General features: G+C 40.6%; 1 protein-coding gene across 1 annotated transcript in view; it reads right to left on the bottom strand.

The window, feature by feature from the left end:
• Positions 1-14,201, bottom strand: part of tmem170b (transmembrane protein 170B) — a 103,480-nt gene that overhangs the window by 63,621 nt on the left and 25,658 nt on the right. The window contains exon 2 of the mRNA XM_078539175.1: positions 3,075-3,245. Coding sequence (XP_078395301.1) covers positions 3,075-3,245 — 171 coding nt within the window. The remainder of the gene's footprint in view (positions 1-3,074; positions 3,246-14,201) is intronic.

Here is a 14,201-nt window from a genome sequence, read left to right on the forward strand (position 1 = left end):
GACCTACAGAAAATTTGGTCAGGTATTTTGCGCATGAAGAGGTTGGAGCAGGGAGACATCCACAGTCTAGGATGTTCAGACATCTGTGGGTGAAATTCAACTTCAGTGGAGCACAAACCAGAACATTGCGCACCCTCAAGCTGAACTTTGCCCCTTTGGCATTCTGTGGGAGAAAGTTGTTGGAACCAAGTTTGTGATATTTTTTAAAAAGGACATTATAAATTTTATTTTTAAGAATGGCTGCTGAAAGAAACTTCAAACTTTCCTCAGCAATTAAATTTGTCGATTTTCTTTATAAATGGAAACTAGTTAGTAACGTAAACACTTTTAGATTGGTTGCTGTGAATTTCAAGAACACTAATTGTCGCATATAGATAATTATTCACTTGGTAGTTAATGCAAAATCTTTTTTTTTCCCCCAAAACTGAGCGAATATTTGAAAAATATATTTGAGGTCAGTTCTCATCTGAACTCTAAATAATATAAGGACACATTACTTCCTATAGTTTAACAGATAAACATGGCTAATGTGACTCAAATCTCATGGCAACCTCAAACTAAATGTTAAATTGAAGAATGTATGCAACACAATATTATTTAGCAGTGAGCACTTCTGATATTCTCCAATTCAGAGACACTAAGGCAATAATGGCACTCCAACCACCACGACTGCTCAAATTAGCTAACTTAGCAACCGACCAGGAATCAAATCAGAGTCAGCATAATCTACATAGCTCAGCTAAGCATTGGCCCTCCAATGGGCTGTCAATTAATGTCCACATAAGGGTCTCATATCACTGCCAGTGGTATAAGGCCAATGACAAGCGCAGGGCTTGCCTTGCAGGGAGCAAGGTAAGCAAACCCTGTCACATTACTTGCAGGCTCCCTGGATAGGGGCCTTGTTCAAAGGCACTCAACGCCTGATCGAGGGACCCAGCATCAGAAAGGGGGAGCAGTGGGGGGCACTGAGAGCCACCCCTATTGCCCTTGCTGCCGACACCCCTTCCCCTTGACCCTCTCCCACCATCACTCACCTCTGGACTGGGATCCAGAGACGATCCCAGGTGGGTGTTGCATCAGCAGCCACTTCTTCCTCAGTAGCGGTGCTGTTTCTGGCCTCTGACTTGACTGGCAGCTCCCAGAGATAAGCCTCCCCACCGGGCTGTCAAGTGTCTGACTGAAACAAAATGCTGCGGGCCTTCCCTAAAGGTGCTAATGCGACCTCTAGCCAGCAGCATAGACCCCCGTCACCTCTACAAGATTCCAGCCATTATCTTAAATAGACCCAAGCCATCAGTGTTTCTTTTTTATAAAAGATGCCAAAGCAATTTAATTTTAAAGAAATCATTATATTCAGTAACACACTTCAAAAACTTCAAAATAAATAGACATAATTATCTGGAACCTCAGTCAGATCACAGAGTTCACTCCATTGCTCGACACTGTTCAAATGTTTGACTAGAACAGCATTTTGAGATAACCCAAATTGGAAAGATATGACAGCCAAATGTAGAAAATATCAGCAAATTGAAAGGAGTATACACACACGTATCTTTATAGGTCATAGATTTAGATAAGGATAGTTGCAATACTGTTGCCTTGTTCTGATTTTCGGATTTATCCATCAACACGAGGCTTACTGATCAACAATGCAAAATATATGCAAATTAATGGGAACATGGATTGTAGCTTAATTTTTGACAGCCAAGGTTCCATGCTAGGCACAAAGAGAGACCATAAAAACATGAAGGTTGGGCACCAATGCCTTAAAGATGTATTCCTGTATTAATAGCACCTGTGTGCAGGAACAAACTCTATATTGCATAGCCATTATCCCAGAATTTGTGGAAGTTTTGATGACAACTGTCAGTGTTCGCTTTCATTCTCCCTCTCAATCTGACTGCAACTTCAGGATTTAGTGCAAGCGCAGAGTAAAAGTCCTGAAGTTGCAGTTTATTATTCACTACTCTGCCACAGGCTGTGCTGTGACCCCACCAAGTTGGCAATCAGCAAGATTAGTTGCTCTGATGAGAACTTCCCCTTTTCTGCTCCCACATCACTATTGGAAACCCTGTAAAAAAAATTATTCAATGTTTAATGAGGGGAAACTGGGTTTTTAACAGTGATGAGGGATAACTACTGCCTGACAGCCCAGGAAAAAATAATGGAATGTTGTTAAATTTATGCAAAGGTTAATTCAAAAAGATTTACCTGTTTGAAAAATCTAGTAAAGTTTATTCACGATATTTCAGCTTTTACCTTAATCCATGCACACTCCCCAAACTTTTAAAAAAGTGATTATTAAAAGTTATGTTTTTTGTTTCCTGGTTGGCTGTCCATGAAAATTCTGTTATTGGCTGCTTAGACAGCTTGATGGCATCACTGCAGCTCAATACTTGGGATCCCCATTAAATTACACTATGATAATTTACCTATCAAGAGAGTTGAAGCTGTTGCCACAGATCACTAGATCTCTCAGCAACACTTTCCTCAGGTTCAGCAGCAATCGCTGTTATATCGCCACTGACTACAAATTGCCATTTGTTATGTCAAACATTTCATGATTTTTGATATTTCACATTAGGTTAGTTTCCTCATGCTATACCCGATTATTGCTTCCCGCCATCATTACTCACTGTTCAAAAATAGAAACAGGTGATCAATAATTCCATTAACACTCAATATTTTTTCTTAAGAGAGAGGGTCCAGGTTATAAGAAGCCTTCCTAGTATTTTCAGAAAGCTTTGCATGTCTGTTCCATGAACAGCATATTGCGTCTTGCAGCATGCAAACACCAACAACAATCACCACCACATTCAGAAAATCTGGGACTTTCATTTATTTAAAAAAAAACTTCAAGAAAATAAAGCACATAATTTGCAATTTAAAAGGCCATTTTTTCACAATAGTTACAGGTTAGGAACATAGGAAATAGGAGGAGTAGGCCATTTTCCCCTTGAGCCTGCTCCAACATTCAACTAGATCATGACTTATCTTCTACTTAACTTTATCCAACACACATTGAACTACCAAAATATCACATGCATGTCTGCTGCCCAAGTTCAAGTACTTACTGGTGATCATTCCTCCAGTTACAGATGCCAGGAAGCCCACAACAATGGCTATCACTGATATCACTCTGCCTTGCTTGTGTCTTTGAAGCATTACAAACATCAGCAGGCCCACAGCACCATGGAGAAAGAGAGAGGAGAAGAGAGCCCAGAGGAAAACCCAGTACCACATTTCTACGGGAAAAAAGAAAATAATTATTAGGGTGTAAGAAACACAACTAAAACAAATCTTAGACCTTCACATCAATGACATTGATGAAAAGACAAGGCACATAAGTTTCTTTAGTCGTACAACTAACTTGGTGAATACAGCAAAGCTTCTTGAAAGAAATGAAGTAAGCTTCCAGAACTGGCTAGATTTCTCTTCTGAAATCTATACATCACAAATGTGTTTTTTTTCTACAAAACTTACTGGATGATCATGGTATCTGCTACTTCTAGTTGCTAACTTTAAAAGATCAAACTCTAAATATGTAAACAGTTCATTCGAAGTTGGTTGGAAAATGCTCAGGTTACTCACAGGTGAGTGTAAGAGTTGATCATGTCTGGCTCTTTGCCAATCACTGGCATTCTTTAAAAAAAGGTCTGTTTTCTAACAAAATGCAGCACCGTGAATTGTAATGCCCAGAGTGCAGAGTGAAACTGACTTTAAAATAAACATGTGCATAAGATGATTTTCTATTACATTGCTCACATTAAGCAAAGTTTTACAAGGACAGGATTGTTACACAATATAATAGTGTATTATTCTACAGGTGAGGTTAAACTATGCCCTTATAAAGGCCCACAAGATCTATGATAAATAACCAGTCTTGCCCATTACAGCTAGATAACAAAAACACATTTTCAAATTTTCTGCGTGGATAAAAAAAAACACAGGTGTTGGAATCATGAAGCTTCTGTTACTTACTGTGTGGGTAGGCACACTTAAAAAAAGGGACTCTTGCTGGTTTTATCCCAAACAACTAAAATTCATGCTACAGCTGCTTTTGAAATAATTTGGAAAAATAGCCCCATAGCTACAGCCCAAGGAAAGACACAGGTAACTCTGCTCCTGAGAAGCAGATCTCAGGTTCTGGCAATAATGGAGTGGGTCAGTGGAGAAAGAACAAAGTTGTCTTCTGTATTGTTAAATAAACAGTCGCTTGGTGCAGAACTTGAATGTTACAGAGGAGAGACATGTTGATTAAATTTTTCATCTTGTACTCGACAGGACAAACACAAGAATGCCAAATTTCAAATGATCACAACAATTTATACAAGGAAAAAAAAGGGTACCGATTTGTTGGCAAGTTGGCACTAATTAATGGAGGCATTGCCATGGAGAAAAAAGTGGGGAACTTCAGTGGTTTGCAACAGGCAGGGTCCAGATCATACTCAACCAGCCCGCACTTTCATAACCCAAAACGTAATGTCTGCTGTTAGATGTGATTCTGCAATTGGGCAACACTTGCTGAACAATCCTGAATATGCTAATAACTACATTAACAACCAATTTAAGATAATCAGTCAAGCTTGTGATGTGATTCATTTATGCTTGCAAGAAGTGATGTACATTCATATGCAGGGATGCATTCTCTGCAAACAAAAGGAATGTGTTCAAGCCTTGCACCTTTATTTTAATTGCCTAGGAGCTTAAGCTTATTGTTCCCTTCTGTCTTTTCTCGTTGTTCTTATTTAAGAAATTAAAAAGCTGCTGAAATATTGACCTGAAACATTAACTCCATTTTTCTCTCTACAGATGCTGCCTGACCTGAGTATTTTCAGCATTTTCTGATTTTATTAACTTTTGGCTGACCCGTTTTACACCTTGCCCAGCAACAAAAATCAAAATATTTCTTGTAGCTTCAGGAGACAATTTAATATTTGTATGGAGAACTCGGGCAGGAAGTTCTTCAAATAGGTGGCACTCCCAGATGTCAGAAAGGCCGAGGGGCCCAGTCATAAACATAATTTTTTATGCCTGGAAGTCACTCATCACTGGCTGTTGGTAATGAATCCAAAGATAGTAGGCAGGAGCGGGAATAGGATGGACTCAAGGAATTGGTCCTCAGCAGTGGGTAAACGCTTGGTGGGGGCCAGCCACTGGAAACTGAAATTATGCTAATATAGGGAGGGCTAGGGCAGAGGGTTTTGCTTAACATTTCAGGGTCTGGAGCAGCATTTCCACTCCTAAGGGAACCTATAGAGGAACAGAAGATTTTATTTTAAAATTTATTCATGGGATGTGAGCATCACTGGCAAGGTGGCCTGTTCCTACTTGCCCTTGAGAAGGTATTGGTGAGCCACCTTCTTCAAACACTGCTGTGTGGTATAGATACATCCACAGTATAATAAAGGGTGTGAGTACCAGGGTTCTGACCCAAAAAGAGTGAAGGAACAGTGATATATTTCCACAAGTCCCAACTTGGAGGGGGACGTATATGCGGTGGTGTTCCCACACCTCTGCTGCCCTTGTTCTTCTCGGTGATAGAGGCGGGGGCTTTGGAAGGTGATATTGAAGGATTGGTGAGCTGCTGCAGTACATCTTGAAGATGATAACACTGCAGCCAAGTTGTGCCCGTGATGGAGGAAGTGAATATCTAAGCTAGAGAATGGGCTGCCAATTATTACTTAGTCCTTGATGGTGTCAAGCTTCTAGTTTTGTTATCCTAATTTAGAATGGGATATTAATAATGAAGAGGGAAGAGTTCTGAAATGTATTCAGGAGACTTTTCTTCTTCAGTGTGTTCCTGGCCCAACAAGGAAAGAGGCATTGTTGGATCTTGTTCTGGGGAGTGAAGGTGGGTCAAAAGGGATAAAGTGTCAGTCAGGGAATATTTCAGGGACAGTGATCATTGCATCATAGGGTCTAGGATTGCCATGGAAAAGGATAAGGAGCAATCTAGAGTACAAATATGAAATTGGACCTTACTTCAATGGGGTCTGAACCTCTTCCTGGTAAACTGGAATCAAGATTAGTAGGCAAAACTGTAACAGAACAATGCAGTCTTTAACGAGCAGACGGTTTGTGTACAGTCAGGGTACATTCCCATGAAAGGGAAAGGTAGGGCAAACAAGACTAGAGTTCTCTGGATGCTGAAAGAGATAGGGAGTGAGAGAAAACAGAAAAGGGAGGCGTAGATGCGACAGATTGCAGGTTGATAATACAACTGAGAACCAGATTGGTTCAGTGGGGAAGTGGAAAAGGAAATAAGAGGAAGTATGAGAAGAGACTGACAGCTAACATAACAGGGAGTCCAAAAGTCTTCTATTGGAATATAAATAGTAAATGGGTAGTAAAAGGAGGGGTTAAACTGACCAGGGACCAAAATGGGAATGTATGCATGGAGGCAGAGGATGTGGCAATGTACTAAATGGGTACTTTGCATCTATCTTTATCAAGGAAGAAATGCTGCTCCAGTCATAGTGGAAGGGGAGGTAGTTGCAAGGCTAGCTGTACTCAAAGATGGGATACATCAGAGGTTATGGAGGGAAGCAAGAGTGTAAATTGTGAAGGCACTGGCCATAATCTTCCAATCCTCCTTTGATACAGGGGTGGTAGATGCAGGGAATTGAAAATGTTATACCCTTATTCAAAAAAGGGTGCAAGGATAAACCCAGCAATTACAGGCTAGGCAGTTGGTGTGGTGAAGTATTTAGAAACAATAATCTAGGATGAAATTGTCACTTGGACAACTGAGGATTAATTAAAGGAAAACTAGCATGGATTTCTTAAAGGAAAATCATATTTAATTAACTTGAGTAAGATTTTTAAATGAGGTAACAGAGACAGTTGATAAGGTTAATGTGGTTGATATGGTGTACATTTTACTTCCAAAAAGGGTTTTGATAAAATGCCACAAAACAGGCTTGCCAGCAAAGTTGAAGCCCATGGAATAAAAGGGAAAATAGTAGCACAAATACAAAGGTGGGTGAGTGCCACGATACAGTAGCGGTGAACAACTGTTTTTTGGACTAGAGGAAGTTATATAGTGAGGTCCCCCAAGGGTTGGTACAAGCACCACTGCTTTTCTTGACATTATTAATGACCTAGGCTTGGATGTACAGGGCACATTTTTAAAAGGTGCAGGTGATCCAAAAGTTGGAAGTGTTGTGAACTGTGAGGAGGTTAATCATAGACTTCAAGAGGGCATTTCAGCCTGGTGAAATGGGCAGACACCTAGCAGTTGAAATTTAATGCAGAGAAGTAATATATTTTGGTAGAAAGAGTGAGAAGTGTAGTGTGTAATAAAGGGAACAGTACGATAGGCCTGGGTGGAGAGTAATATGTGCATATACTCATTGTATAAATGTTGAAGGTGGAAGGGCAGGTTGAGAAAGTGGTTAAGAGACACAAGGGATCCTGGGATTTATGACAAACCTTTATAAAACACTAGTTCAGCCCTAACTGGAGTATTGTGTCCAATTCTGGTCACTGTACTTTTGGTAAGGCCTCGAAAGAAGTTGCAGAAAAGGGTTACAAGAATGGTTCCAAGGATGATGGTCTTCAGTTCCATGGATAGATTGGAGAAGCTATGGCTGTTCCCCTTAGTGAAAAGTTGAGAGGAAATTTGATAGAAGTGTTCAAAATCATGAGATATCTAGACAGAGCAAATAGAGAGAAATTGTTCCTATTAGCAGAAGGGCCAAGAGCCCAAGGATACTGATTTAAGGCGATTGGCAAAAGAATCAAAGGCGACATGTGAAGCATTTTTTAAAAAAAACACAGCAAGTTGAATGCACTGCCTGAGTGTGATGGAAGCAGATTCGATAGTGGCTTTCAAAAGGGAATTGGATAAGCACTTGACGAGAAAGAAAACTTGCAGAGCTACGGGGAAAGGGCAAGGAAGCAGAATTAGCTGAGTAGTTCTTGCAGAGAGCTGGCATGGACAGGATAGGCTGAAGGGCCTTCTTCTATGCTGTAACCATTTTATGATTCTATTGAATTTTCCAGTTTTTGAACTGACTCTTTTATAATTGAATCTTAAACCATATCACGTGGTTAATATTATCATTTTGTGCTTGCTATTCGCCAACAGCTCACAAACTATCTAGTTCATTGCTAATAACCGGATCAGAGTGGTTGAAAAGATTTTTGGGGGCGGGGCGGGGGTGGGTGTGGGCAGGCAGTGGGGATGCAGAAAGACCAGTCAAACTTTCAAATTTGCCCCTGGCTTAGATTATGAGAAATTCTTGTCAGCAGCTGTAAATCTCCTCCTCCTGTCTCTTCCTTCCAATACAGGTCTGCCTTCTTTTTACAGGAATGGAAATCAGATTGCTCAGGGATAACAAAGAACACTTATATGAAGGGCATCAAGCTAGAAAGTAAGAATGTTGATTTACTAGTCTGATGGCTCAACCAGGAATCTGGGAGACTTGCAGATCGAATCAGGAGGCCAAATGTGAGCAATATTGGTATATATGGGAGTGAAAGAGAAGTGGTCCTCCAATGTCACGTTAGCCAACCTCCAAACAACTGGGGATTGGGATGGTCATAATTGCACTCACCCCCACCCCTCTGGCTCTACCACTACCTGATATAGTAACATAGTCTAGTAACATATTGCTCGAAGGAGGGAAAACCTTCAGACCATACAATTTTTAAAAAATCAAAAAGGCATCAATATTACCAGTTAGGTGACACCAAGTTTTAAATTTAAAATCCAAAGTTTTAAGTGCGAGTCTTTATATTAACAGGTGGAAGTAAATCTTGTAGATATGATGATACATTTGTAATCTTGATAAAGTAAAACTTGTATTTACATAGCACCTTTCACAATCTCGGGATGTCCCAGAGTCCTTCAGAGCCAATGTAGTACTTTGGAAATGTAATTGTTATTTAATGTAGGAAACATGGCAGCAAATTTGTGCACAACATAATTCCACAAACAGCAATGAAATAATGGTCAGATAATCTGCTTTAATGATGTTGGCTGAGGGACAAATGCTGGACAGGAAACTGGCAAGAACTCCACTGTTATTCCACAAATGGTGTTATGGGATCTTTTATTTCCAGTGGAGGGGGCAGACAGAGCCTCATATTAATATCTTTATCTGAAAGACAGTACATCTGACCACTCATCACTCCCATAGTATTGCACTGAAGCATGAGCCTAGAATATTCAAGTCTCTGGAGTGAGACTTGAACTCACAACCTGACAGAGGAAGAGTGCTACTACTGAGTCATAGGTGACACCTAGTAAAATTTAATCAAGCATCAACTACAATAAAATGGGAGAAAAGTATAAGTGCTTTAGATGGACTTTCTTTTTTGCATGGCATTAAACAAGTTTTTGAGGGGGTAAACAGTGTGTTGCTGCAGCATAACTTTAATATCTCATCTATCTTTAAAACTACATCCAAAATCCATGTGGAGGACAGATGAAAAAGAGCTCAGGGCAAGTCAAAATTGACACATTGTAGGTGTTGGTTAAATTTATTAAAAACTTGCAGAAAGTGGGTGCCTTTAAAGAATTAGGATTTTCAGTTCCCTCATTGAAGGGCATGGACAGCAAGAAAGAGATGCTTTGACTATAGCCGCAGATACCAGTGCAAGAGACCTACAGTGGTATAGAATTTAAGAAGAAGAGTGCATCACTGATCTAAAAAAGTAGGAAGAGCCCAATGGAGAACCGGAGAGCCCAAGTTAATGGGGAAAGATTCAGAGCATCAGCAAATCAACACAGTCGAGAGAGAGAGAAAATTACATAGCCATGAACAGTGCTAAAATAAAGATTCTGGTGATGCTCAAGGCAACTAGAGAGAATTTAAAAATGTTTCAGCAGAGCTTCATAAGAAATAAAATTGTGACCGTGAAAACGATGTCGATCATCAGAACTTAAAGTGATGGATTAATTGAGAGTTAATAGCTTCTTTCACCAATAAAAGAGTAATACACTAGTGTGGTAGATTTAAGGGAAAGCAGGATCGCCATCAGGAATAGAGTCAATATAAAAGTGAACACTTGAAGGAAAAAGGAAAAAAATGGAGTGTGTGTAAGAGATTAAAATTAGGGTGGGGGAGTGAGTGGTGAGAGCGCGAGCATAAAAGAGTGAGAGCATGTGGGAGAAGAGGAGTGACTTACAGTATAAGAATCAATAATCACCATGGAATGTTTTAGTGTCGAAACCAAGATGTAGAACATCAGTTACTTCACTGCCACAGAAGATCAAAAGCAATAGTCAAATATGAAAAGGCTGCAAGTAATTCTCAAAGACAGCTCTAGATGGCTGAGTTATAGTATCAAGTAGGTTAAAACTAGCTTTCAGTGTGATTTATTGCAATGTATTCTGCGACAAGCAGATATGAGAAAGTGGTCAATAACATGAATTCTCTCATGTTTTGTGTGAGTCAGCAAAGCAAGTCATGCTGCCAAAACTATTGATATTCTTTGAAGAAATAACAGACCCATGAGCAGGGAGAAACGCGGTGGGTATTATGTATTTTGATATTAGAAAACATTTTAGAAGAGATCTTAAGAGTGTCATACAGGGCCACTGTTTGGCAGCTACAAAATTGAGGCGGCTTCTAGATTGAATCAACCATTTTCTCTTCAGACAAAGCATACATTGCTACACATTTAGGTGCATCAGTATAGATGGGACCTAAAAAACCATTGGATTTTGCAAGCACAGGGCTCTGGGTGTTACAGTTTACTTTTAAATTATTTATGTATATTGTTGAGACAAAACTCTAAAGATAATCAAGTTCTGAGGTTAATTGGCTTGGGGAGGGTAATGGGAGAAATTTTGTAAATAATATAGAACAAGTGGACTAAATGAGCGAGAAAGTGAGACTGGAAACAAATCAAGAAGATCGTCTAACAAATTCCAGATGGCCGTACAGCTATACAGCTTGAAAATATCAGTTTAGAATGGAAAAGAAGTCGGGTGATACAAATTAAGCGGCAGTAGTATCCTGGGGCAACACAGGAAAGGGATCTGGGGATGCTTGGAGTAACCTTACTGAAACCATCAGTACCATGTACAGCAACATTGAAGAAAACATTAGAATCTATTGCAAAAAATTCTCAGAGTCAGTTGAGTAATAACGCCACAAAATAGACCTAGTTTACAGATAATGACTATTAAGAGATATTCTGAAAGTAGCAGCCCAGATGTGAGAAGTAAATAGGTATTTGTTAATTAAAGAACTCGAGAAAATATAGGAAGTGAAAAGAAGGGTTCAGGCACTGAAGGGTTAGGGAACTGTGAAAGTTTTATTGATGAGTGCCTGTATGGAACTCTAAGATTAATGTCCAGGTCTGACCAATACAAAAGTTGTTGAGCACAGTAAACCTATAAAGGCAGTTGAGGCATCTAGAGACAGTGGCATTAAGAGACGTGCTGCTTAGGTGAGTGACCTGTGTAGCAAGGAAAGTGTAAACAAAATGAGGAGCTGCCTACATTTGACAGGACAGGAGAGCTGCTTAGCAGAGAGAGAAAAGGCTCAGTGAGATTCAAATAACTAACTGAAGTAGGGTGCTCCACAAATATCCCCATCCTCAAATGATGGGGGAGCCCAGCGTGTCAGTGCAAACAACGAGTCCGAAGCATTTGCAACCATCTTCAGCCAGAAGTGCAGAGTGGACGATCCATCTCGGCCTCCTCGAGGTACCCAGCATCACAGATGCCATTCTTCAGCCATTGCACTTTACTCCACAGGATATCAAGAAACAGCTCACTGTATTGGATACAGCAAAGGCTATGGATCCTGACTACATCCTGGCTGTAGTACTGAAGATGTGCTCCAGAACTAGCCAAGCTGATTCAGTACAACTAAAACACTGGCAACTCCTCGACAATGTAGAAAACTGCCCAGGTATGTCCTGCCCACAAAAGGCAGGACAAATCCAATCCAGCCAATTATCATTCCATCAATCTACTCTGGATCATCACCAAAGTGATGGAAGGTGTCATCAACAGTGCTATCAAAGCAGCACTTACGTAGCAATGACCTGCTCACTAATGCTCAGATTGGGTTCCACCAGGGACACTTGGCTCCTGGCCAAAGGTCTTGGCCCAAACACGGATAAGAAAGCCGAATTCAACAAGCAAGGCGAGAGTGACTATTCTTGATATCAAGACTGCATTTGACCAAGTATGACAGCAAGGAGCCCCAGACAAATTAAAGTCAATGGGAATCAGTGGGGACCTCTCAATTGGTTGGAGTCATACCTAATACAATGGAAGATGGTTGGGGTTGTTGAAGGACAATCATCTCAGCCCAGGACATCACTGCAATGGTTCCTCAGGGTACTGTGGCATCCTAGGCCCAACCATCTCCAGTTGCTTCAATGGCTTTCCTTCCATAAGTTCAGAATTGGGGATGGTCGCTGATGATTGCACATTGTTCAATGTCATTTGAGGCTTCTTAGATACTGAAGCAGTCAGTGTCCAAAATGCAGCAAGACTTGAGCAACATTCACGCTTGGACTGATAAGTGCCAGGCAATGACTATCCCCAACAGGAGGGAATCTAACCATCTTCTCTTGACATTCAATGGCATTATCTTTATTAGCATCCTTGGGATTACCATTGACTAGAAACCGAACTGTAACAGCCATGTAAACGTTGTGGCTACAAGAGCAGGTCAGAGGCTGGAAATTCTGTGGAGAGTATCTCATCACCTGACTCCCAAAGCCTGTCCACCATATACAAGACACAGATCAGGAGTGTGATGGAATACTCTCCACTTCCTGGATGAGTGCGACTCCAACAACACTCAAGCTCAACACCATCCAGGAAAAGGCAGGCTATTTGATCAGCACCCCATCCATCACTTTAAATATTTACTCCCTCCACCATTGATGCACAATGGCAGCAGAGTCCAGCATATGCAAGGAGCACTGCAATAACATGACTCCTTCAAACAGCACCTTCAAATCCACGATCTCTACAACCTAGGACAAGGACAGCAGGTGCATGGGAAAAGCACCAAGCTCCTCTCCAAGCCACACACCATTCTGACTTAGAACTATATCACCGTTCCTTCACTGTCACTGGGTCAAACACCTGGAAGTCCCTTCCTAACAGCAATGTGGGTGTACCTGCACAAGGACTGCAGCGGTTCAAGAAGACAGCTCACCTCCACTTTCTCAAGGGCAACTAGGGATGGGTAACAATTTCTGGCCTTGCCAACATCTTATCCCACGAAAGAATAAAGAAAATGGTCATCCATACAGATGTAAATGACATTTTCACATTTCAGACCTTCTTCCTAATAAGAAAAACAACTTAGGAAGGAAAACAGGATCTACAAAATTAAATTATCAAGGAATATAAAACAAATTTGTAAAATATTTTACAGGCACATCAACAAAAAAAAATAGAAGGCTGTAATGGGAATAGGACCATTAGGGATAGACAGGGTAATATCACAGGTAACAATAGAGAGATGCCAGAAATATTAAACATTGAAGGGAAATAATTATTTAATCAGGGAAATTGAACAGGTAGGTAAAGTTCGTGTGCTCAGAAGGTACCTCTGGATTCAATTCCCACCCCAGGTGTACACGCAGCATTGCCAAACAGGCTGCACAACAGCTTGTAAATCCTTCCAACATACGATCAGGGGGATTTCTGGTCAGCCATGCGATGGAAAGAAATTGAAGCCTTTTCCATCACTATCCATGACTCCAGACTACAAAATGCATGTAAAAAAGTGTATATTGCCACAGCAACCTTTGATTCCTGGGGAGCCCAGTTGGCTGGACGGCTGGTGTGGATCAGATTGGTGCCAACAGCATAGGATTCAATCCTCGTTCCGGCTGGGGTGGATTCGGGACTTGCCTCCTTGCCCTGTGGTGGAGATCATGACGCTTTGGGCAGAGAGCTCAAGAAGAAGAAAAGGTAGACATGACATTGAATGAAGAGATGAACAATGAGACAAGTGCATTTAAAATTAAACAAAATGATTTTGTTTTAAACTGGATACAGTAAACAAAACTAAATAAACTCAAGAGGATAACATTTCTGATCTGGCATCCATGTATTTTGAAATAATCTACAGAAAAGACAGAAGCATTACTACTCCTATTTAATAATTTAGCAGAAAAATGTGCAGTGCTAGAAGATTGGAAAATAGCTAATGTAATTCCTATATTTGAGGAAGGGCACAGAACATGCTCAGGGAATTACAGACCAGTCA

Source organism: Cetorhinus maximus, chromosome 3 (assembly GCF_964194155.1).
Source record: "Cetorhinus maximus chromosome 3, sCetMax3.hap1.1, whole genome shotgun sequence".
NCBI classification, from domain to species: Eukaryota; Metazoa; Chordata; class Chondrichthyes; order Lamniformes; family Cetorhinidae; genus Cetorhinus; species Cetorhinus maximus.